Source organism: Ammospiza nelsoni, chromosome 14 (genome assembly GCF_027579445.1).
Source record: "Ammospiza nelsoni isolate bAmmNel1 chromosome 14, bAmmNel1.pri, whole genome shotgun sequence".
In the NCBI taxonomy this organism is placed as follows: domain Eukaryota; kingdom Metazoa; phylum Chordata; class Aves; order Passeriformes; family Passerellidae; genus Ammospiza; species Ammospiza nelsoni.
The window spans coordinates 9279175-9304097 of NC_080646.1; the positions used below are offsets into that span (position 1 = coordinate 9279175).

Here is a 24923-nt window from a genome sequence, read left to right on the forward strand (position 1 = left end):
TCCCAGAAAAATCGCCATGTCTCTAATCTTCTACGTGTGCCTCATTCAGAGACATGTAGAGCCTTTAAAAATGTGAACTGGAGTTCAGTGTGCAGAAGACATCTGCAGAATAGCTTTGCCACTCATTTTAACTTCAAAACTGGGTATCTGTCACACACCTTAAACTCAAGTTATAGCAAATGATTCCTCTTTCTTTCTCCAAAGAGCTGTATTTGTTTCTCTTTGGGGAAAACAAGTGAGTAATACCACACACACAAGTAAATCGGGCCATTACTCAAGTGAATAATGTGAGCGCACAAACATAAATTGTAGGTCTGAGGAGAAGTGCAGACAGAGCCCTGCACCAGAGGCCAGCAGCCAGCCCGGCTGTCATGCACCAGGAATCCACCCAGGCCATCCTGGGGGGCTGGCACTGAGAGATAGACAGTGTGGGAAGGGGGGAATCCATGGAAAACAAGTGTTAAATAGAATGGGTGGGAGGGGGAACCCATGGAAAACAAGCGGTTAAACAGAATGTGTGTGAGGGGGAATCCATGGAAAACAAGCAGTTAAACAGAATGTGTATGAGGGGAAACCCATGGAAAACAAGCAGTTAAACAGAATGGGGGGGATGGGGAACCCATGGAACACAAGTGTTAAATAGAATGTGTGTGAGGGCGAACCCATGGAAAACAAGGAGTTAAACAGATCACACTAAAAGCACCAGCAATGCTGTGCACTCTGCTGCTCTCCAGCAGGTGATGTTACATGGACACCTTCAGGGTGCTCCCATTGAGGGGAGATGTTTGAGCTCAAAGCAGCAGTGGGAATAATCACAACACCCCTGCACTGTATTTCAGCCCAAACTATCAAGGAGTAAGATTTTTATCTAGGAGTTAATTATTGTTATGTGAACTGTGTGCTGAGCCCCTCTGAGCTGGCCTCTTCACAAGCATTTTGAGGACCCTTCAAGATTTTGCATTTCATGGTTCCATTTCTTTCCCCACCTCTGCATTGCATGGAAACCAATTCACTGTCTGAGAGTGAGACTGGGAAATATTGGACTGTGTGCTTAAGAGCAACTGGTATTTGTAATCAAGCTCCTTCTCTGACCTCTTCACTGGCTTTTGGTTAGGTTGCCATTAACAGAATTAAGGCAAATGCTCAGACTGAATCCTAAGCTAAGGGGAAGAAAAAAAGATTGCTTTAGAGAATTCAGGGACCTATTATAGACTGGAATAGAGCATGAAGAGAGGAGAAGAGAGGAGGACTCTGCAGCCAGGACACAGGTGAGATTTTTTTGCCAGAAATCTAACCAGGGCTTCTAACCTTGCCTTTCAGGGCAATCCAAAACTGTGATAAAATGCATCCAGAGAGACACAGTAGAGAAATCACTCAGAAAAAAAGGCTGATATTGCCTAATAGACACCCTAGAAGCAGATTAAAGAAACAAAGCTGGAGAAAAAGACATCCCTACAGTCCAGCTCCTTCACATTCTTGGGCTAAGCAGTACAAGCATTTCAAGCTCTTCTGGAAAGCTTCACTTTATCTGTATGTTCCTCTGGCCAGTGAAAAATCCTTTTCTGCTGTATGTCTCATGAGAGACAGAGTTCTTGTTTATATTTTCATTTCTGGAATTCCTATCAGGAGAAACTCCTACTCTTAGAGGACACTTAGGAAAACTAGCTTTAGGTGTGCATTTAGTTTTTTGCTTAGGAATACCTTGCATAAAACTCCATCTCATAACCCATCACAACCCCAGCATGCAGTCAGCTTTAGCACATTTCAGGTGCAAAACCTTCCATTGTGCAGATTTTCAGTGCTGCTTCTTTAGAAACCAGATTCCATATTTACTGCTCCTGAGATAAGATTTCCCTTCCCTACTGGCATGCAGCTCTGCACACTGAGCTAGGAGCTCCTGGGAAATAGCAGGCAAAGTACACAATTCCCACATTCCTCTTGTGACAAGGCTTCTCCAGGCTCTGGTGTGAAAAGCACCAATTTTCCTACTCAGAAACTGCAGGACCAAGTTCAAGCATACCATCACAACCAAAAAAAAGTTCAATTGTTTTTCCTAGGCAAGTAGTTAAGGCCTAAAACCTCTGTTTTATCCTTTAGAACTCATGTAAATAAAAACCTACGAGTTTTAAGCAGTTTTCTCTTTCGAGGAGAAATGAAACTAAGCAAAAATAAGCCAAAACCAAGTTGTTGTTTTTTATTTCTTCCTTCCCCTAAAGGAGCTGAAATTACTCCTAAGCTTTGGGACATATTTGTAGGAATTCATGGAGGATTTTGTCCTGTGCACAAGGTTGAATTTTACTGCAGATGCTTGACTCTTGCTTACTTAAAGATTGATTTACGCAGGGACGTTAAATAAACTAAAATAACTCCCATGCTGTCTTCTGGAGCATTTGTTCATTACAGAAATGCAGCAAGAACAGTCACAAACTGACTAATTCCTGGTTTGATCCACAGAGAGTAGGAAAAGGGGAAGGAGGAAGAGGCAAGAGATGGCCTGCAGCCACCTTTGTGTCCTTCCTACCCCATCTCCATGCGGATGCAGCTGAGGATGAGCCCAAAGACTCAGAATCCCCGAGTGCAGTAAAGATCCCAGGGGTTCAAATGGGAGATCTATCACTGGATCCAGAGAGCAGCACAATCCAACAATTATATCCTACAGCTCCAAGTCAGGAAATCACTTAGGCATGAGACTAAATCCATCCCTATCAGGGAATGCAATTAAACACATACTTAAAATTCAGGATGGCTGTAATTGTCCTTCATGAACAAAGATGCATTCCTGAACTCAGGCCTTCTTAGTTTTCAAAAAAACCTTGAAAATGCAAATCTTACTCTTACAACGGATCTAAATCCTCTTTAAAAGTCCTTCTATAGACCTAAGTGGCTATAAAACTTTAAAATTAGTTTAATCTATTTTTCTGACCTCAAACACAGGTTATTTTCCACTAGCACTGGAGCAGGTCTACAATACTCAATGTTCCATGAAAAAAGTCATTTTCCACCATGAGTGGCCCTGGGACAGCAAATGTTATGGAAAAAAACTCTAGCTCCGGATGGGACTGCAAAACACGTGTTTAAAAAAAGAGAAAAAAAAGGAATCTGCACTATAGGGTGCCCTTAAAATATTCAGTGTTCAAAAACAAATTTCCTCCAACCTTGAAAGCCCTGTGAAATATTACACACCATAAAAACCTTGGCCTACTAACTACCTGCTCTAAAACACTGGATATGTCTTCAGAAATTTCTCCCCCAGCTACGTAGGATCTCATAAAGTATTCTGAGTTTCCCATTCAAGAGCAAGGCAGAACTGTGCTGGCACAAAGCACATTTTGCTGCACTTCACTAGAACTTTGCCTTATTTCAGTGGCTAAATTTGCATGTCTGCCTTTCAGAGGAATCAATTCTGGGTCAGATATACCCACACAATGAATCATGATTTTTATTTACTCTATACCCCCTAACACCTCCAGTGCACTGAGCATAACCTACACAGCAATTGCACCCACTGCTACACCTTCGTATTTCCTCCAGCAGAATTCTCAAACTGCCTTTATATTCATCTGAGTTGTGCTTGGGCAATCAACTTCCAGTGAACCCTAAAGAGCCTAAACCTGCTGCTACTGAAATCACCTGTATGAACCTTGCCAGCTTCACCAGGAACACACCAGCATGGGGCATTTTGGCACTCAGTGTTACTTACCCCCAGCCTGCCCTCTGACTCTACCCCTTCTCTGGAAAGCTTTCAAAGCCTCTCCTGCTTCCCACCAGCCTTGCAGCAGCCCCTCTTCCTATGTGGCAGCAGCATCTGGCAGGATTTAGGTATTCTTACCAACATCTGGCGACCTCCTCAGACAGGTTCCCAAAGCAAGACCCCTTCCCACCCCACTCCTGAACCTCTGTCAGGTTCTGTTTAGCTCTCTGGCTGTCAAAGAGAACTTAATCTTTTTTCCAGCTGGAGAAGTTTAAGGCTAATATTTTTCAAAATCAGGCATTTAAAATAAGGCAACTATTATTTAGCAGCTAATGACTGCTAGAGTGAATTGTGCAGTGAGCCCCCAACAAAGACTCGGTGTGCATCAGGGCACTTCCACAATCCAGCACTGTTAGCACAGACTGATTTACCCAGCTGGAGTAATTATATAATTACACTTTCACTTCACTGAATAACAGTGCTGCATCACCAGGGATCACACTTGATCATCAGATGTTTATAATCATAAAGTAGATACATACACACGGACTTCAAAAATATGATTTTATCAGAAATCAAAGCACTATACAAGAATTGCTATCCTTAGTTAGACCAGAAGTCCACTTAGCTCTGCATTTTCTCCCCAACAACGGGCACCTGGGGATGTGTAGGCAGAGCACAAAAATCATGTCACTTATTGAACAACCCTTCCTCAAAATACCCTCCAGAAGTAGCCTTTAGCTCATGCCTGTTTCCGCTACTGCTCTTCTCTCTACCTCTTCCAGCTCTACTGTGTCGTTTTTGAGATGAGGTCAGCAAGTTGCAAACAGGATTCACCACAGTTTTAAAGAATGGCCCATTTATATTTTCTATTATTTCATCCATTCCTCTGCCATTAGTTTTGGTTTGGACAGCACCCAGCAGGCATGCTGGTGTTCCATGGAGCTGAGAACCATCCCTGCACAGACCCTTCTCTGACTGCCACATGCACTTGTCTCCCTTTAATGTTATTCGTTCTTGCCCTTCTATTATACTAATTATAAATACTGCCACTCCTTCCTCATAAAATAAATCAGCACACATTCCTTTAAACTTTTGAAATCTATTATTAATATCCTTTAGAACATAAAAAAAAAATCCTAAAAGAAATGAAGAGCCAAAATCCTCTGTATTAAAGTTCTATATTTCTTCACTGACACCTTCTAAAGGGGTTAAGCATAGAAGACAAAGAACAGCATCACAGTTACATTTGGAATAGTGTGGGTAAATGAAGCAACAGATGGAAAAATCAAAATCTTGATTTTTCTGGACCCATTTCAAGTTCCAACACTGACAGCAAATACTTGGTCCACCTTTGTGAAAATCCTGTGCAAAAAGATACAACAGGGTTTGTGTGTTTCTCACAATTTTTTATCAGTATGTTATTATTAGAGAGCCAAAATGTATTCGTAGGAATGCAGAAATTGGATGAAGGTGCAGATTCTACTTTTCAAGGCCTGCGTGCCAAGATATTTCAGAGCTGCAAGGAGAAGTGTAAACAACCTCAGCTCGGTGTGTGTCACTTCCCTGCTCTCACCAGCAAGTGGCACACAACGCACATTTTATTCACGTTTCCACTCTTCCCTCTATTCTACTTCAACTCAGAACTTTCAAAGTTTTTACAATAAATGGAGTCTGACAGTTTTGGTTTATTTTAGCAATAATCACAAGACGGTTTTTTTCTGAAAATACAATAAATGTTATCCAAGAGCAATTTGGAGCAATCAGTATTGATACTTATACCATGTGTGTTGATTGAAAAGCTCTTGGCTGTAAGAATGGAATATGAATCTACCCAGAACGTATGAATATCTCCTAACGTATGCTCGCGTGGGAGCTATAAAAGGGAGTTTATTATAATTACTGGAAAAATAGTCTTGTATAAACTAAAAAGAGAAACCATCAGTTTTTACAGTTCAGCTAACTTTTCTTATTCTGCTCTTTGATGCTTGTCTGTTCACTAGGGCACATTGGTCTTCAGAAATTCAAAGGGCTTTTTTCAATCTCAATATGATTTTTGGAGTGAGAAAGACTTTCAAAAGGATATAAGAGCCAAATTTGAAAACAAACTTGTACCCAAAAGGCCAATGCTGCACAAAATATTAGTTTACATCTTCAATAGGTCAATTTGTTTGCAGAAGAAACTATGGATTGAACAACTCTAAAAAGGTCCTTTAGGTTATTCATTCTACAGAAAAAACCCTCAGAGGTCACTGAGCCAAGAAATGTAAAAGCAATAATTCTGCTACTGACATGGCACTGATATTCTTCACACACACAGACACTTTATTCATTAGATGGTTTCTTCTTGTGAAGAACTGTTCTTGGGGCTAGCAGGAGTCCCCAGACCAGATGTGACACCAGTGAGAAATCTGCATGAGTAATGTCTGTGTGGAAGGATCCTGAATAAACTCCTGGCAGAACATGGAGAGCACAAAGGCTCATCCAGTGATGTTTCACTCAGTGAAACTCCCAGGGCAAACCCATCCTCTGCAGAGCAGTCAGGAGGAAGGGCAGCGAGGAAGAGGTGCTGCAGATCCAGCCTGACTCTACAAGAAGGGCTCTCTCATCATTACTTTTGCAGGTCTGATCATTCCTGTCATCTTTTATCAGCATTCACAGTGAAGTTCTCATCCTCCTACACTGCAAATGGCCACATTTTTGGGTCCCACCCATCAGACAAACGTACCAGCCTAAGGTGCTATTAAATTAAATCTTCTGAAGTCAGTGGTTTATTGCTTTCCATTAAGGAAAGAAGAACAGGAAAACTCTGCTTACATCACTGCAAAAGTTTTTCTGCTTCCAGACTTAGTGACATTTTAAGAGATGCAAGCTCTATTTTATTCACAAACAGTAATACTTACTTCCTTGGCAGTGACAGGAAATAAAGCAATTAGATAAATCATTTTTTAAGTCAACACTGGTGTCTCAGCATAACTAAAGTTTGGCTCACCAATATATACAATTCTAAAGCATTTGGAAATCTACAGTCCCATGTGAAAATATTAATTTATATTTAAATTGCTAACTGCTTACCCATCCTAACAATATTAATATTAACAGTGTGACATGAACTCTCTGCTGAATTTGAGATGTAGGTCAGTTATACAAGGAGTTGCCAAACTATAGTTGGAAAATATTACTTCATCAAAGAATTAGCCTTGGTACAACAGTGAATAGCAGAGCCACATGTCCTAATACATGTCAGCCTGGCGCCACTATTGTATGCAGAGCTATTTGCATATATATATTTCTATCACTACCCTGGTTCAGTATCAACACCCTCTGATATGCATTTCCCAACACATAAATGTGAGCAGCACACACTGGCTGCTCTGAGCTCGTTCTTTGCACTCCCTTGCAACCTTCGTGGTTATTTGCACTTTCACACATCATCTTCACAAACAGCTGAGCTCAGCTTGTTAAATGTTTGACAGAATATTGCTGCTGTGACTGAAATATTACACTTCAAACCTCACAGATAGAAATGGTAAGATTAAAAAGAAAATAGGTACCTTTCCAGCAAAGGGTTAGAAAGTAAAATGCAGCAGTGAGCTGCTTAATGCATGTTAATTCTGATTGATATTATTCTTCCTCCACAGATGTTGAGCTAGAAAATATCTGTATTCTCTCATAGCTCCGCACTGTCCTTTGTTTCCTCACTGCAGCTGCAGACTGATGGCTCTAAAAGGTGAGTTCACTTCACCAGCAGGTTTAAAGTTCTATTAGGCTACGGCTGGAGATTTCATTTTCAGTTTTAACAATAGTCTAGACAGATGTGCATCTCCAACAGGGGTAAGGAAAGTTCTTTGATGAGCAAGTCAGCTGGCCATGCTCACCACTGCAGCAAGACAGCCTCTCACCCTGGTGGGCTTTAAGCTCTCTAGCGAAGCCCTAGATCATTTCTTGGAAAGAAAGCCCATTTTAGGGAAACCCTGAACTTACAAATGTGTACGTAAATTGAAGTGACAGGCAGAAAATAAATAGGACTGCTGTGGGTGACATGCCTAATAAAAAAACATTAATGATCACTGACTTTCAGCCTTCACTGGTAATTTATTTAAGGTAAATTTCTGATTCCAACATTACAAGCAACATCACTGCAGTTCTCACTTACCTTTCACTGGACATTGAATCAAAATATTTGCTCCAATTCTTGCCACGATTGTACCTCCAACAACTGCTGAGAAACTGCTGGCTTCCAGATTCGTCATATTTAACACAGAGGACAAGATGACAGGCACCTCTTTGAAATGAAAGGGATAGTAAAGCTTTATGTAACTTCTAAACATAAATCTTTTATTTAAAGTCATCATGTTTGGAACAGAATTCAGTCTGCAAAGCAGCAGCCAGAAAAGACAGGTGGGACAGATACAGTCGGACTGAGTTCACACCTGCTGTGGTTTTAGAACAACAAGCCCATCTTATTGCTGCCTATTAAATCAGGCAGACTTTCATGGATTGCCAGTAAAAGAAACTATTTCACATTGCAGTGAGCATGGGTGTTTATATGCATATATTTATACACACACATATGTCTATGTATATATAAATATATATATGTGTGTGTGTTTGTGTGTGTGTGTAAAAGCCTGGAATGCCACTGTTTTTTGGAATGCCACTGTTTTACCTGCACGCAACAGCAGTGATGTTTCCATGTCAAAACCAGAGTCATTAACCACCAGGCATCCATAGGTACCAAGCTCCTTTTGAGTAGGATTCCGAATCTGCACTCTTCCAGGGGTGTCCAGGACCACCCTGCACAATAACCAAGGAAATACAAGGGTTACAACCCTGGTGCAAACCCAGCTGAATGCCCTTGCAAGAGTTACAGATAGAGCAGCAAAGCTCCTTTTTAGGAGTTTGCAGAGCCAGAACAGCACAGACAGCCCCAGCTCTGCCTCCTCTCCAGAAGCGCTCAGGGATACACACAGGGAGGATTGTGCACATCTCCTTCTCCTACTACAGGGCTGTGTCCTACTTGCAGCCCTTGGAAGGGCAGTGAGTTTACTACCACAAACCAGGATCCCCTGGGCACAAAAGTGTGAATAAATCAGAATACCACAATTAAAAGTATTAGGCTTGGCAAGAAATCGATCTCTCCGGACCAGGCTTGGTTTTCAGCAGGATTGGGGAATTCACAAATCTAAGGCCTGATCTGACTTTCAAATCACAATGGGGTTGGGGTTGTTGGGGCTTTTTAAAAATGTCACCATTGAAGGTAAAGTCTTCCACCAAAACCTCACAGGTGTCTTGAGTACTTTGCTTGTCCTCTGAGAGGATCACAGCCTGGGGAAGAGGCTGAAAATAACAACTTTTCTCCTCTGTTACGTTTCTCAGCACTATGTTACATGACTTGCCATACACTCAGCACATCTCAAAAACCTGCAGCTGGTGTTTTCCCACACTGAGTAGATTTACATAATAGATTAACAAAAAATAATATTAAAAATACCTGTATCTCAACAAAACAAGCCACCTCATGATGGCTCAAGTTCATCCCTTTACAAACCTGACCATTTACCTCCTCACACTCTTTCAGATGCAATGCTATTAACATCACTTTTGGGTCCACACACATATATGTAGATTTGTGTATAAGAAACCTTACTAGGAAAAAATTAGGAAGTAAACCTACTTTGCTTAATATATGTCTTAAGAGCAAGAATATCAATCTGGGCTGAAATTAGGAAGCAAACATACTCGTGAATAAACAAGACATCATCATGTCCACAAAAATTGAAGTATCACTTGCTACAAATGAATGGAAAATGATGCACATTTCACAAAATAAACATAACTGGTGTTTATTAACTGGTGGGAGCCACATGATTCCAAAAACATTTTCAATTTTTAAAATGGCTTAGTTTGGGTGTCTTTGCTTTAATTGATAGCTCTGCAGAAGTATATTTTTCTTGGCAGTGCATTTAATCAGTTAAATATGTTGAGAAATATCCAAAAGCGTCTTTATCATTTCTGAACCAGTTTTTTCGTTACTCAAGAGCTAGCTATAATTCCAAGAGGCTCACACACAAAGTTAATGTTAATATTACCAGGTGAGCTTCTAATTTATCAGCACTGAAGTAGAAGTATTTGCTCAGGCTTGAGTAAATATCTGATTGTAACAGCTTGCTGTACTCATTTGTCAATCTCAAATGTGATGGTAATACAGGTTCTTTATTAGTCTGAATTTCACTGTCCTCAACAGAAATATCTTAAAGTATTGAAAAACATCCATAAAAGCTCATATTTTTCTTTTTCAATTGAAGTTATGCAGCTCCAGTAATACCTAAATAGTGTGTTAAAGAATAGTGTGGGTACCATTAATATTTTCCCTTCTTAAAATAAGTAAGAGCTAAAACTTCTTTTCATCTATACCATGGCAGATGTTTTTAATGTGTTCCTACTGCATTTAGTATCTGAACAAATCCAACAGCCTCCCTAATTTGAGGGTAAATCTGCTCTTTTTCTGACACAGCTGAAATTATTAAAGCAGATCAAAAAATACAGCCAGGACATCCAAAACACTTCACCTTATAAAAATAGTAAATCATCCTATGTAGTATCCTGGAAATGGCCAAACACTTGGATGTCAGTAAAGCCAAACAACATGACAGACACTTGAAAGAATAAAAATAAATTACTTAACTAGAAAGACGGCAGGCCCAGTGGCCATGCTTATCTCATTTTCACAACAGTATGTTCTAATATTGCACAGCAGGGTGGATTTTTTCCATCGACAGTGGAAAGTAAGTCATTCAAAAGTAAAAGAGAAGCTATTTACTTACTTTGCAGAGGCTTTTAATGTCTCGCCATCTTTTGTCCAAGTATATTTCACTTCACTCATACCAGCTGTTTCACACAGTAGATTGACAGCATGAGTATTCTTGGTCAGAAAAACAGTATTTCCAATTCGTACAGTTACTGTTTTGTTGAAGGAAACTTGAGGAATTTCCCTTTGCCTCATAATAACTGGAACCTTCTGGTCAAACATTAACTTATCGACCGCTTTTGTGCTGAAACGTTCAGATTCGTTTGGCGATTTGCTTGGGAGTTTCGAGGGAACTTTCTCATCCTGGGCCCCCTTCCATTTTTCAGCAGCTGGTTGTGGATGCCTGGATAATTCAGCAATCAACTGGAAGATGAGCTGGGACGCCAGGTCATCGCTGACTTCTCCAGTTTCAACGAGCTGGCTCATGTTCCTCATGAGCTCCTCGAACTGAGCCGTGTCCATGCTGTAGGCACCCTGCAGAACTGCAGCCTCCAGGCGCTTGTTCCTGAACTCCCGAGAGCTGAACGCCTCTGCTGAATTGCTCCCAAAGCTCCCGAGGTTCCTCAGGAAGGGCTGATCATTGACTTGCCTGTCACCCATGTAGAGCTCGTTCTTCTTGCTCCACATCTGCCACATTTTGCTCATCTTGTGCCATTTGGCCCCGAGGCTGTTGGCCTCCTTGTGATCTGGGTGGCTGGGCTGCTTTTGGGGGGCTGGGGGCTCGATGAGCCTGTTGTCAGTCCCGATGAGTTTGAGCACAAAGGTCTCGTGCACAGAGCCCGCGATGCACCGGTACACGCCGATATCCGCAGCCTCCAGGGAATGGATTTTCAGCGAGCCTGACTTGGTGATGCCAAGCCTCTTGGAGTTTTCTAAGCGCTGTCCATCCTTCTCCCAGCGGATAAGGGACTTCTGGAACCTTCTCACGGGGCACTTAATGACCACAGAGGTTTTTGGGAGTAGGTAGGCTCGGCTTCCGATGGTAAAATTAATGCGCTTCTCCGGCCGTGTCTGAATATAAACCCGGTGAATGCTGACAATCTGAGGTCCATGGGCAGAAAACTTTGCTGGAAGCTTGGGCTTGATCTCTGCAAGAAAACAATGTGTTGAAAAGCATCTAGTCATTGGCAGTCATGCTTACAAAATCTGCTTTTCACAGAATGCTTGAAAGAGTTTTCCTTGACTTTGTTCAAGTCAGACTGCAACACACAGAGATTTTATCTGAGTCACAAAAATGCAAAAATATGAACAACATGAAACCATAACATTCCCTTGCTTTGGCCAAGAATTCTATTGCTTCTTCCCCAGATCTCCTAACAATAAAAGGATCCAGGCAACATATACCTACCTATGTGAAGGATGTAGATAGTGAACACATATATGAAAGGATATGTACACATACTATATATTACTCCATGTATATGTTCATATTCCAGTTATATTTCCTACTGCTGCCTCAGAAAGGCTAGGCATGATGGAAATGAAAAAATGGAATTAAAAAAATGTGAACACATTATCACTTTCCCCACATTTGAGCACTGTTGAGTGCGGAATGACCTAAATAAAACAAAATCTATCCAAAATGTAAGGCTCCCCTTGACTCTTATTTAAAATGTTGGCTGGCTGTGCTGGTTGCCTGAGTCAAGCCAAACTGATAGCAGTGCAGGAGGTGAAAGAAACAGTCAGTGAAGACACAGCACATGCAACAGGCAAAGCCACCCTGTAATCACATGCTGAGGGTAATTCATTAGGGTTGAAAGATGAGTTGCTGACAGTATTGTGCCAAGAAAGCAGGGAGGGAAGTGAGGAAAGAGAGAAATAAGGCAGAATATTGAAAGGCTGAATAGAGTGATCAGATGAATTACAAAAGCAGGCAATAACCGCATAAAGCTTTGTGCAGGCTGGGTATAGAAACACAGGGTAGTATGAAAATCCTCCTGCACTGAACTGCAGGCACCTGGATGCTGGAAGGTTTCCAGGAAGCTGCCTGGATGAAGATGCTGGAAGGTTTCTAGGGAGCTCCCTGGATGAAGATACCGGAAGGTGTCATAGACAACTTTTATGAAAATCCTTTCCTTAGGATTTTTCCTCCTGAGAAGCTGAGAGGCCTCATGAACAAAATGATTATGTGTTGCTGTGGAATGAAAACAATGATTATGTGTTGCTGTGGAATGCAACAGGTGCATCTGTGATTGGCTCATGTTAGTTTGTTTGTAATGAATGGCCAGTCACAGTCAGCTGGCTCGGACTCTCTGTCCAAGACAGAAGCTTTTGTTATTCATTCTTTCCTATTCTATTCTTAGGTAGCCTCCTGATCAGAACCTTTTCTTCTATTCTTTAGTATAGTTTTAATGTAATATATATAATAAAATAATAAATCAAGCCTTCTGAAACGTGGAGTCGGATCTTCGTCTCTTCGCCAATCCAAGGAGCCCTGTGATCACTGTCATGGGAAGGTTTCTAGGGAGCTGTGCTGGAAGGTTTCTGGGGAGCTGCCTGGGTGAAGATGCTGGAAGGTTTCTGGGGATCTGCCTGGATGAGCAGCCCTGTGGCAGGCTTTCCCGGCAGAGCTGGGCGGCACAGGGGTGTTTTGGATGCAGAGCTGTGGATGCCGCGGGGCTGACAGCGCTGGCAGCAGCAGTGCCCGCTCTGATGCTTTGATCAGCGGAGCGAGCCTGGCGGGAGCGCCGGGCAGCACGGACAGAGCACGGCATGAACAGGGACACACACACACACACCCCGAGCCCTTCCAGACCGGCCACACGGGAAGGGTCGGGAAACAACGCTGCTGGTGCTGGAAAACAGCCCCGCAGTGCTCGGTGACCCAGAGCTTTGGTATGTGATGCAGAGAAAGCTCAGAGCCCGCAGAAGGAGCTGATGGCCAGGAAATGGACACAGGGATCAAAACATTTCTCAGCTCGTCTGAATCTGAAATCGGTGCTGCTTTTCCACTTGGGAGATACTTAAATAAAAAGACAACTAGGCTGATGGCACAGAAATGATACCCGAAAATCTGTGTATACATGTGCTACAAATATGCTGTGAAGAAATAGGTGAAAAGCTAAATGCTTCAAGCATTCAATAAGTGTGTACACTATAGGAACTACACCCTGGAGTGCGTTCTTATGCTTATAAAACAAAATGGTTATTTTCAATGTTTTGGGTAATGAGTTCAGACCTGTGGGGATATCATGGTTTCATAATTACACAGCTTTTAAATTGGCATTTGTTATCCAGACACAAGGTTCCCTCAACCATTTCACATGGTACAACAATTAAATTGTTTTAGGCATTCAGTTTACTAAAATTATTAAAGTAGCGTCCTGTTTTTAATAAGTTATTGGGCCCCAAATATTTCTTTTCAGGGAAGCGTTCCAGTATTAAATATCCTACTTCCAAAACCCAACTTACAGACACAGTAAGTGTAACTTTAAACACACAAATTAAAATACTTCAGGCTGTGGTCTGTTTACACTAGTTATTCCAGCTTAGAATTAAACCCAGTGCATACTTATAAATATGTTAACAAGTCTCATCCATTTCATTTCTTTAAAAAAGACAGACCACTAGCTCTCATTAGCAGCTCAACACTGAAGGGTGTGTGTGTATTTTTACTGGTGACTGGTGAGCAAGGCTGAGAGTGAAACAAAGTTCAGAGTTGTGGATGGCAGGCCATATAAATATATAAGGTCACATTAATGTATGAGGCCACATAACTTTGCATCCTCTAGGTCCTTACTGTCATTCAATCTTGCAGCTGCTGAGGTAATGGACTGTTTGGGAGGGTAAAGGTAAATCTTATGGAATATGTGCTGGAGCCTTTGGACCTCATTATCACCTGATACAAATCCATCTGCATCTGTGACCTGTAATGGTCCTGAACAGCTTCAGCTGGGTTTCAGATCCTGGTGACCTCAGGGCTAGACTGGTGTTATTTCCTATTTCTCAGAGCCCAGAGTCAGGAATGTTTCTCCTTAATAAGCACTCCTAAGTCAGAAAACAGCTACAATTACCAGTCTCAGGGTAAAAGATTAAGTCTAAAATGACTCAGCATTGTCATGAGACAGTAAAAAAGGCACTCATGTGAGCCACAGAAGCATCATCTTGAGGAAGGAGATTTACAAACTGCTCTCCAAGGCAAGAGCCACCAACAGCACTCACACCACGCTGCTCCTCACCCATCAACATCGCTCCTTGTCCTACAGAGGAGATGTGGATGCAGAGGAGATGCCTCCTGGACATTCCTGGGACTCCAGAGCCTGCTGCTGTCCCAGCCCTGGCTCCTTCTGCCAGACCCAAGCAGGAGCTGCAGGTGTGGAGCAGCCTGACACCTTCCCTTGCCCTCCTGGTGCACTGTGAGAGAATCCCCAGGCAGATCCGAGCTGCAAAGGCTCCCCTGCTCCACAGAGTGATGGAAATGCAGGGAGAGGACAGTAATTCTCTTTATGGCTTTGATCTGCTCCCATTCTGGCCAATGCTGCTCCCTCTGCAGCCCCCTGTGCTGCTCTCTAGGCACCGTGCTGGAAGCTCACATGCTGACATTAATATCAGTCTGAACCAAGCAAATTGCAAAGCAGCTCCACTGCCATTCAACTATCCACAATTAATTAAATTCAGATAGATATGCAACTCAAAATATTTTATTAAACCTTATGCCAAGGACATTCCTGAAAGTCCACGGGGCTTTATTTAAGTGGAGTTTTGAACCTCAGGATTTTGGCATGTTAATCTGAAATGCAGGCCAGGAAAAGAAGTTTCATATTATGTATGAATCAGTAATTATTCTATTTCTTATGTTGTTTTGTGAATAATTTTTAAAGCAAAGCTTCAAAATGTATGAAGAAGCTATTTCTTCACAACACCATGAGTTGAGTCAAAACATGGCTGTGTCTGACCTGTGATCAGAACCAGGCCACTGATAAAGGCTTTTTATTTTCCCTCAGCTCAAAACTAAAAGCTCTTTTTTCCCCCCTGTCCTCTCAGCCCCCTGCTCCCCAAATCTGCAAACCAATACTCTCCATTACAAAGGAAGGGGAACACAGGTTCACACATAAGGAACCTGCATTTAGATCTGCCTATTCTGAATTAGTGGATGCAATTGAACACACTCTGTATCACAGAGGGTTTTCCATCACTGTTAAACAATTAGTGCAACTACCATCAGTATCACAACCCAATTGTGCCCAAACTGTACAATTTCCACAGACAATCCTTCTGAAGAAATTCTTATATAGACAGTAATAAAACATCAGATTTTTCAAATAATGTCTGTATTGTCACCACTCCCTGTGCAGCTAATGAGGCCAAGATTGTAATTTTTACAGGGAGAGATAGAAATTATGCCTAAAATTATCACTGGCACAGAATTTCAGGTTTTGAATTCCACCATGTTAAGCAAAATGTCCAGTGTAATACAAACATATAGAGAAAAGAAAAGGTAGAACTGGATCCTTATCTTTTCTAATGTCCTTTTTAATTTATGTTAAATTTATTAATTTTTCTCTTTTTTTTTCAGTTGGAATAGTGCAAATGATAAAGGAAAAATCAGGTCAAATGGTGCATAAGAGTGAGGGTGAGAGGTATGCACCATAATATATATTCAAAAACTACTTCTTGAGACCATAACCTTTGTTTTTGAGTGGTAGAAATAAAAATAAAAGCAATCCTGTTATTACTGGTATAGCAATTACGACACTCAGTTAGTGCCAAGTTATGTTGTGATAGTGTAGGGAGATGAGTGAATTAATGGGCATGCAGATTTCTCTTTATAAATAGATCATTCCAAATCAGCAAGGAACCAGATAAATTCACATACTTACTGTTGCAGGCATTCATCTGACAAGACCTTACAAGCAGGGAAGGAGACAGAGCACTGCACATCGATCCATTTAATGTGACATATTGGCCCTTTGCTGTGAGGTTTTGGCAGGCAACTTTCCTTCTCTGGATTCCAACACCGCAGCTTACTGAGCACTGTGAAAGGAAGGATGCAGTCAAGCTAAACCTGGGGCTCCACACCACACATGCTAATTTTAAACTAGTTTGTTTTGTGGTGGTTTTCTTTTATTTTTTTTTTAATTTTTTTAGTTCTGAAAGAATATACACACTCTACTTCATAAGAATCCTTGTGTTATCTAGTTATTAGACTGATTTAATAGTTATTAAACTCTCTCCACTTTTCCAGTCAATAAGAATATAGGAGAGACAGTTTTTCCAGCAAGCAAGTAATGAATTAAAGTAACACGACAGTGTTTACGCCCAGCCAAGGGCAAAACAGAGCAATGAGATCTGGTACCTTAGAGAAACAACTCGGCAGGTTCTAAACAGTCTCTGGCAAGTCTCCCAACCCTCTCTGAAACTGTAATTGCAGCTTCTAAATTCAATTTTCTAAATCATTTTGAATGGGGAGTGGTAGCAGGTTTGCATTAATCAGGAAAGGAGGAGGATGTATTCCAGAATAATGCAAAGATTTGTTTTTGGAAGCTATACCATGAAATTATTGATAGCAAACATGTCTGGTGGAAAGTCTGCAATGTCCCCCAGTGACTGAAGCACTGTGATCAGCCTGGCATGCACAGTTTAGTGCAGGACAGGCTTTGTGACAGCTTCTGCTGCCCTGGCAGCTCCAAACAGCTCATTTACCCAGGCAGAAACCTTCAGAGCTTTTGTTATAATGGAGGGGTTTGGTTCACCATTACTGAGGTTTGCTCACCTTGGACCATTCTCCAAAGACCAGCTGAGGAGGACAATCCACTTTTGCACAGGCTTTACTAGTTGGCAATTTGGGTTCCTGGCAGGTGTCATCAGGGTGTTTCAGGAAACTGCCATCTGTCAGCAGCTGCTTACAGGACACCCTGCGGCTCTGAATGCCCCCTCCACAGGTACGTGAACACTGAGGAGGAGAAGAATCAAACACAGCATTTACACCTGCATGGACATCTGTGCTCCTGAAAAATGACATCTACTTTCAAGGAGAAATCAAGCAGCATGGAAAATTCAGTGCTAAAATAGTTAATATACTGGAGATGAGAACTGGAGTTCAAATGTCAAACATACTACCTGAATGTATGGAAGTAGTAGAAATCTTAGAGAAAAACATGTGTCTTATGCATAAATCTATGTCATGAATATGTTAATAGAAGAAGGAGGAGGAGGAGGAAAAGAAGGGAAAAAGAAGGGGAAAAGAAGGGAAAAGAAGGGAAAAGAAGGGAAAAGAAGGGAAAAGAAGGGAAAAGAAGGGAAAAGAAGGTGATTGTGTTTAGAGAGCATAGGAAGAGAGATGATGTGTGGAATAACAGGTATCCAGCCTTCTGAAATCCTAACAAGGAGTTCCACCTCATCCTGTGACTACCCATCAGCACAGGAGTCTAGAGCAGTGCTTTTGGGTTAGTTTGTTCTGTGATGGAAGGTGAAACACCCACGGAAGGTCGGGAGCTGCCTTCCACGCAGCAGAGTTCCAAGTGTCCTTGACCAGAGGAGCCCATTTGGACTCTTGCCATGGCCCAGCCATACCTGCTGCCATTCGTCGGCGTGCCAGGCAGGAGGACAGTCAATCTGGTTGCAGGCCTGCAGGGAAGGCGGCCGTGGCTCCGGGCACGGGTGGGCAGCAGGAGTGGGCGCCCCGGGCTGCAGGCAGGACACGGCGCGGCTCTGGATGCCCACCCCGCAGCTCGCCGAGCAGCGGCTCCAGGGGCCGCTCTGCCACCTGTGCCAAAACACGACAAAATTCTCCTTCAAAAATCCACCTCACCCTGAGGAAGGAGCAGCCTCACCCAGAGAGAGCACAGCAAAAAGCACAGCTGCAGGCACAGTTATTGATCGATGGCTAAAACGCCCCTTGGGTTTGGCTGGAGCACAAAAGTGTAAATTGGTAACAAGCAAATGCAGAATTTATTAACAATAAAGTAATAAATGGTCATTTTCAGACAAATTTTACTCCAGTATTTACCTTTAGAGTGCTTCTCTTAAAAACAGCCTGCTGGCAACCTGCTGATGTTTACATTAATAAATGTAAATATGTAAATAGACCTTTCTTATATTTAGAAAACTTCCTTTAGATGCGTATATGTTTTCTATAAAACATCCTGTTCCTGTTAGCTTGTTCCCTACATTTAGCAAGAGCAGGTTTCTGCAAGCACATAGAAACAAATTTAAAAGGATCTCAGGGATGTCAGAGATCAGAAATGGGTAAACAAGTCAGCAGACATCAAAATTTCACATACGGCCCTTTCAAGTGATCAAAAGACCTAGAGGTTTTCTGGGATTTAGACTGGGTTTGTTCTTTCCCCAGAATCTCCAAATAAACATAAGAACTACATGGGGCTACTAAAAAAGCATTAAATTGAGATGCATTTAAATCATTATTTCATATTTTTTTTAAATTCAGTAAAGATAAAAAGTGAATATCCTCAGCTTTTCTTTTGTGAAATATCCTCAAAATTTTCCTTCTACTACTAGGAGAGTTAAGGCACATTTTCCAGCTCTGGCAGATATTCAACATGGAAGAGATTTATTTCAGAAAATGTCTCCTATTTCATCAGTGAGATATGAAGAGTGGAAAAGGAGCGAACAAGACCAAAAAAACACCCCAATCCCAAAACCTCGTTGAAAACGGAAGTCATGAAATTCCATCCCAAAAGCACGACCACAGTCCTGCAATCTGAACCCTTTCTGAGAAAGCCAATGTTTATTTAAGCCCCATTAACCCTTCCTTTGCCACCACATAATTCCATTATTCCAGGGTACCTCGGGGGGCAGAGCTTTGTGTTGCAGGTCCGAGTCATCGGGGGTGGCCTCTTGGAACTGTCACACAGGCTTTCACTGACACCTTGCTTTGTGTCCACGTGCAGGCACATGGCAATGGCTTCCTGTGTGCCTGCGTTTGAAAGGAAAACACACATGAAACACTGGAGATGGAGGAGATTTCTGTCAAGCTTGCTCTTGAACAATAATCAGTAAAAAAAGCTCTGGGTTAGATAGCAGGCTTAAAAGTAACATCTCAAGCAAAAAGGAATGCAGAGACAGTTTATATATTTAATACTCAGAAGATATTTGTTAATTATATCTTCTGTGATATTTAAAAGTCGTCATTTGACATTCTACTGCACTGAAAACCAATAAAACCCAGTTTCTTCTGTCAAGCGACTACCAGAGGCTGCATCCACTGGTTCAGTAATGATCCTAAACCAGCTGCTATCTCCATTGCCAAAATTGAGGTGAAAGTGATTCCTTCTCACTTACCTTGCCCTTAATAAAAACCTAAAGATCTGCAAAAATTGTTATAAAAATGCAGAAAACTTGCAAAGCTATAGTCAGGAGAAATGTTCTATGTTTAGTCAGCCATTCTCAGTGGCCAAGAGATGCAATGTTTTTGCTGAAGGCAGCAAATCTGACCCAGCCTAGAGCTTTCCTGACTAGTTACCATTCTTGGCACCTTCTGATCTGCAGCTCTTGCTACCTGGATCTTATTACTAAAACATGGAAGATTACTAATGCTCAAGTTTCTATGAGCAAAATGAAACGTAATATAAGTTTCCTTTAGAACAAGACAGCTTAGTGAACACACATTCAGTGAACTACTTCTATTTTAAACTTGTGCAATTATCCAATTTTATACATCATATTCTTTTAGTATAAAAGCCTTGCTCAGTTTTAAAGCTCACTCACATGCTCATAAATTACAAGACGGTTGTGATGTGCCTGGGGGATTCTGTGTATCTGGGTTGTTCTATATTAGCTATACTAATGATCCAAGTCCTGTAGAACAAAACAGCTGAAATCATAAAATACCTTTATTATTTCCAGGTAAAAATGGTTCTTGAAGAGCCACTTTCATTGAATTTAAATCCCTTTCCTTCTTATCTTTCACTTATCTTCAGTGATTTTATAAGGACACTGCTGACCACTACCCATTCTGATTCCAGAGGGCTGGAATACCTGACACAGAAAGTTCCACCCCCAGGCCAATATTTCTCTCCTGTACACAAACACTGTCATTTTTTCATAAACCAAAGATGTTCCCTTCATCTATAAGGAATTTTGAGTCAATCCAGTGCATTAGCCAGCCCAGGCCACAGCCCCCACCTGAGTCAGTCCAACTACTTCAGACACCTCTGCAGGGGTAAACCAGTAGCAATTTTCAGAATAACACAAATTCAAATTTCTTTCAGGCTCTCTGGTACACCTTGAGATCCCCTCTGGGACTCATTTGCAGTTCAGAAAGACCTTGTTATATAAATGTTTTGACTACATCCACACAGTGATGAATTTTTATAGAACAAAAGAGCTGACCTTAAATATGATTGATAACCTATTCAGTTCTCCTGTATCAAAATATTGATAATTCTATTAATGTAGAACACACACATTGAGGGAAAACTACTAGTCAGGCTGAGAATAAACATTTAACAACAAATACCATGACTGCAATACAGGCATGAAAATGCCCAAAGATGACAAAGCAATAAACATATGTTTTCTTATATAAGTAGAGGAATCAAAAGCTTTCTTTAAAGTCAATCCTCAAGTGTTTGTTTAACAGGAGCAGCTTCCCTTTCCCCTTACATAGGAAACGCACATTTGACTGTCTACAGGAGAAAAGGAAGCATTTAGAGTTGGGTTCTGACAGAAACAGGTTTGCCTTACCAGACAAGTAACAAAACCCATGCCAAGCATCCATATAATCTATATTTTAGGTCATAATCTACCCTATGCTACCAAGCTTTAGCTTTGCTGACCTCCCTGTGTTTCTGTGAGAAAACCTCGCTCCAAGGTGATGCTTTTGCTCTGGAACAGGTTGCACCACATAGAATTGTCTTAGCATCTCCCATAAAGGAGAGGAATGAAATGAAACTCCCCTCAGACCCTCTAAATTGTCAATAATGTCATGGGAACTTTTTATCTTGGTGTTATATAATCTAAACTGGCCAGCCAAATGAACAAGAGGCATGTCATACCAGGTGATGAGGTCTGTCTACAAATTGGCACCTGGAGTTCATTAAGGGGTTCCTGCCTTGCAGCAGGACCTGTGGAGCTTTAATCACATTAAGAGAAGAAAATGCTGATATGTGGTGTGTTTCTCATTTGACTAGAGTACAGAGCGCAAACTGTATTAGCAATTCTTCCCCACAGGGGCCTCAATGAAAGAAAACTTGCACCCTGTTTTGATGCTGTAAGTACAAAATGGATACTAAAGAGTTGTTAAAAACCCACCACGAAGTCCTTCCTGTTCCTTCGTTCACAGTTCAAGAACTCTATTCAATAAATAGCTGCTCCTAATTGATGTTAAATTTGCTTGAACTTAACTGTCAAAATGTCTTTACAATTAATCAGATTTCTCACCCCAAAGTATAATTTTCCATGAGCTGGGAACTTCAATCGCTGATAAACTTATTCTATGTCGATTGGAAAATGGAAAAATCTATTATTCAAACAAGCAAAGTTTTATATGTATGACTTTCTTGGCTTATAATATAAACATAGTAGATAATTTAACTAAAACATTATGTATGCAGCAGGGAGCATTAAGTATTTTTACAGTAATCTGATGCACTATTGTAGTAATTACCCTACTATTCAGTGAAATAGAATATTTTCTATTTTAACCCAGCATTCAAACCACATACATTTACATTCTTCTACAATCTTTTCTGTGCAATGAAATATACAGTGCTTGAAGCTGTTTTAAAAGAGCAAAATCCTTGAATTAAACCCAGAATTTCTCTTCCTGCATTTTTAAAGTTCAAAGAAAATGGGGGTGGAAAGCTGCAGTGCAAATGTTAAAAAGGTGGATCTATTCTCTATACCTGGAAGAGGAAGGACATTTATTTACATCAGATAGTCCCAGTTTGGTGGCTTCTTAAAAATATTTACTATAAGCTGAAAATAATTCAGAAAAAATGCCAAATAATACATATCCTTGAGCCTCTCAGTGCATCTATTTTATACTTCTGTAAGAGAGTAAACAACATCTGCAGCTAATGAAACAAATGACACAAGTGACCAGCTATCAAGGTGACTCCAACGCAAGCTGAGAGCAAATTTTCTCAGCTTTATATGTGAGTCTCTGAACGGTCATTGTTTTTCTTAGAACCCTCAAATTTGGCTAGAATCCATTAATATTCTAAGAATCTCAGGTTTCTCATAAATAAAATGGTAAACTTTTAGCTCTTATGGTCCAGACAAAAGCCTGAAAACACAACTTGACTGCACTCTGAAGTTACCAAAGCCACAGAGGCTATAGAGGAAATAACAGGAAGTGCATATGTTATGTATTGCTTAATCACATTATTTTTAGGCCAATGTAATGACTTTAGGTGGCCCAAATAACCACTTTTGAAGCATATAGAATACTACTACTAATAATAATAATTACATTTAACCACCAAAATCTGCCTCTTGCAACTAAACGTTTATTTAAACAAGAAAATGTTCAGAGATCTTTAAAGTGAAAAGCATCCCTTTAAAATATTGTTGAGTAGTAAATGATTGACAACACTAAAGAAATGCTATAGATTACAACAAAAACATTTCTCTTCAGGCATATTCTTTATTCTCATAATGATTATTAATTCCCTACTGATGATATTATGTAAATTATACTTACATCTGGGGCTCTCACATCACTGCCACAGTTCTTCAGATTGAAAAGAACACAAAACAAAACCAAAGAAACCCAAAAAAACATTCAGGGAAAATAAAGGCAAATTTTGAGATCCCCAAGCACGCAGCTGGCTTATTTTCAGTTTGGGATTTCTTCAGGCACTGAATAAAAAACCAGATCTTTAGATTTCAGACTGGTTACAGAACTTCCTACGGGTACTAAAAGGTGATGTCTGCCTATGACTAACAGGCCTCAAAAAATTTTATTCACACTCATGGAAAGACTGATGAAGGAAGCATTAATTATGCTAAGAGGCATAAAACAACTCGGCTGCACTCAAAACCTCAACTGGTTTGGCTCTTCACGTGCTGTGTGAGAAACTACAGAGGTTTGGGGCAGAAGGCACACAAGTGACCCGAGACTGGGGTGACTCTTGCTCTAGAACTGGAAAGATGATGTTTGATAACACCTTGCAAATCACCCTTTGTAAATCTAATGCCCAAAAAACCCAATGTTTCCATCTGCATTTTTTCATCTGCTTTGCAGAGGGACCAGAGGAGACTGAATTACAAGTCTAGCCTGTGTGAGGATTAAAAAAAAGGTGCAAGTGACAAGCTCTGAAAGAGAGATTGGGACTTTGCTCAAATATTGGCCATAAAAGCTTCCAGCCTGCTTAGAGCCTGCAGAATTTTCCCTCATTCAGAAAGAGTTAAGCACCAAGAAACGGGGGCAGGGAGTTCCGAGGATACAGAAATCCACAGGAATTTGTTTTAATAGCCACTGCTAGATGCATGCATACTGGAGAAAAAGCACCTAATATAATTTACATTACACTGGGTTATTCCAAACTCAGACAACATTTATTTCTTATAACGAAAGAGTTCATCTAATTGAAATGAGATTTGAACATAAAACTTAGCAGAAATGGATCAGCTCCTTTGAACTACACAATGGAAAAATAGTAGACAGTGAGATCATTAGCTAGTACATTGCAGTGAGCTGGAAACAGAAGAGATGTCTGGTTCCCTTAAAACTATTTATCGGCAGGTAATTTTTGGTCTGTTTGAAAGCCTTTGCCAAGGCAGCCAGAGGACCAGAGCTGATAGAAAGGAAAAATCACCTAACTAGCACACCAATATGGGGGTTTCTGAAGCTGCTCGTTGATAAAACACCCTGACAACTTCCCACATTTCCCAGGAGCATCACATAAGGAAAATGTCTAGACACAGTACCAGTGATACCACAGAAGTCTTAAAAACACAAACAGATATTGTCTTTCAGACTTCTTCAAGTGAGTCATTTCTACTGCATAGCAAACAAATTGTTAGATTACTATGAACACCTACAGGACAATTCTGGGTCAGGGAATCTCACAAATTCATGAAAGGGTCAGAAGTCAACAACAGAGTTCATGCTTGGCTCCCTCAGGAACAAAATTTAAGCTGAACACAAGATTCTGCTCATCAGTCATTTTGAAGTTCCTTGCAATGAAACTGCTGAGTTCAGCGCAGGCTCCTTAAATTACCATCAGTCTGCACACCAAGTGCAAGTTTTTATGGGGATACTTTTGCAAGGACAAACTCATCCTTGAAGATGCAGAATGCAATTGCAACATGTGCAATAGCAGGCAAGGACTAGAGATTATTTCAGCCTACATATATGATGATGTCCTCAAAATTCAAAAACCTTGGAGTTTAGAACACCTCTGGCAAAGACATTGGCTAAAAAGCAGTAAAGTGGATTTAAGATGGCAAGAAAATTGCCATTGGTTGTATGTTACAAAAATCAGCTGAGATACCAGAACTACAAATTTGGAATTA

General features: G+C 40.9%; 1 protein-coding gene across 1 annotated transcript in view; it reads right to left on the reverse strand.

Annotated features, from left to right (window-relative positions):
* The window catches only part of ADAMTSL3 (ADAMTS like 3), a 169199-nt gene that overhangs the window by 12811 nt on the left and 131465 nt on the right, over positions 1-24923 (reverse strand). Inside the window, exons 17-23 of the mRNA XM_059481814.1 lie at positions 19248-19377; positions 18015-18207; positions 17215-17394; positions 16322-16475; positions 10519-11590; positions 8361-8488; positions 7848-7976 (exon numbers count right to left, since the gene is read on the reverse strand). Of these exons, the coding sequence (XP_059337797.1) occupies positions 7848-7976; positions 8361-8488; positions 10519-11590; positions 16322-16475; positions 17215-17394; positions 18015-18207; positions 19248-19377 (1986 nt within the window). The remainder of the gene's footprint in view (positions 1-7847; positions 7977-8360; positions 8489-10518; positions 11591-16321; positions 16476-17214; positions 17395-18014; positions 18208-19247; positions 19378-24923) is intronic.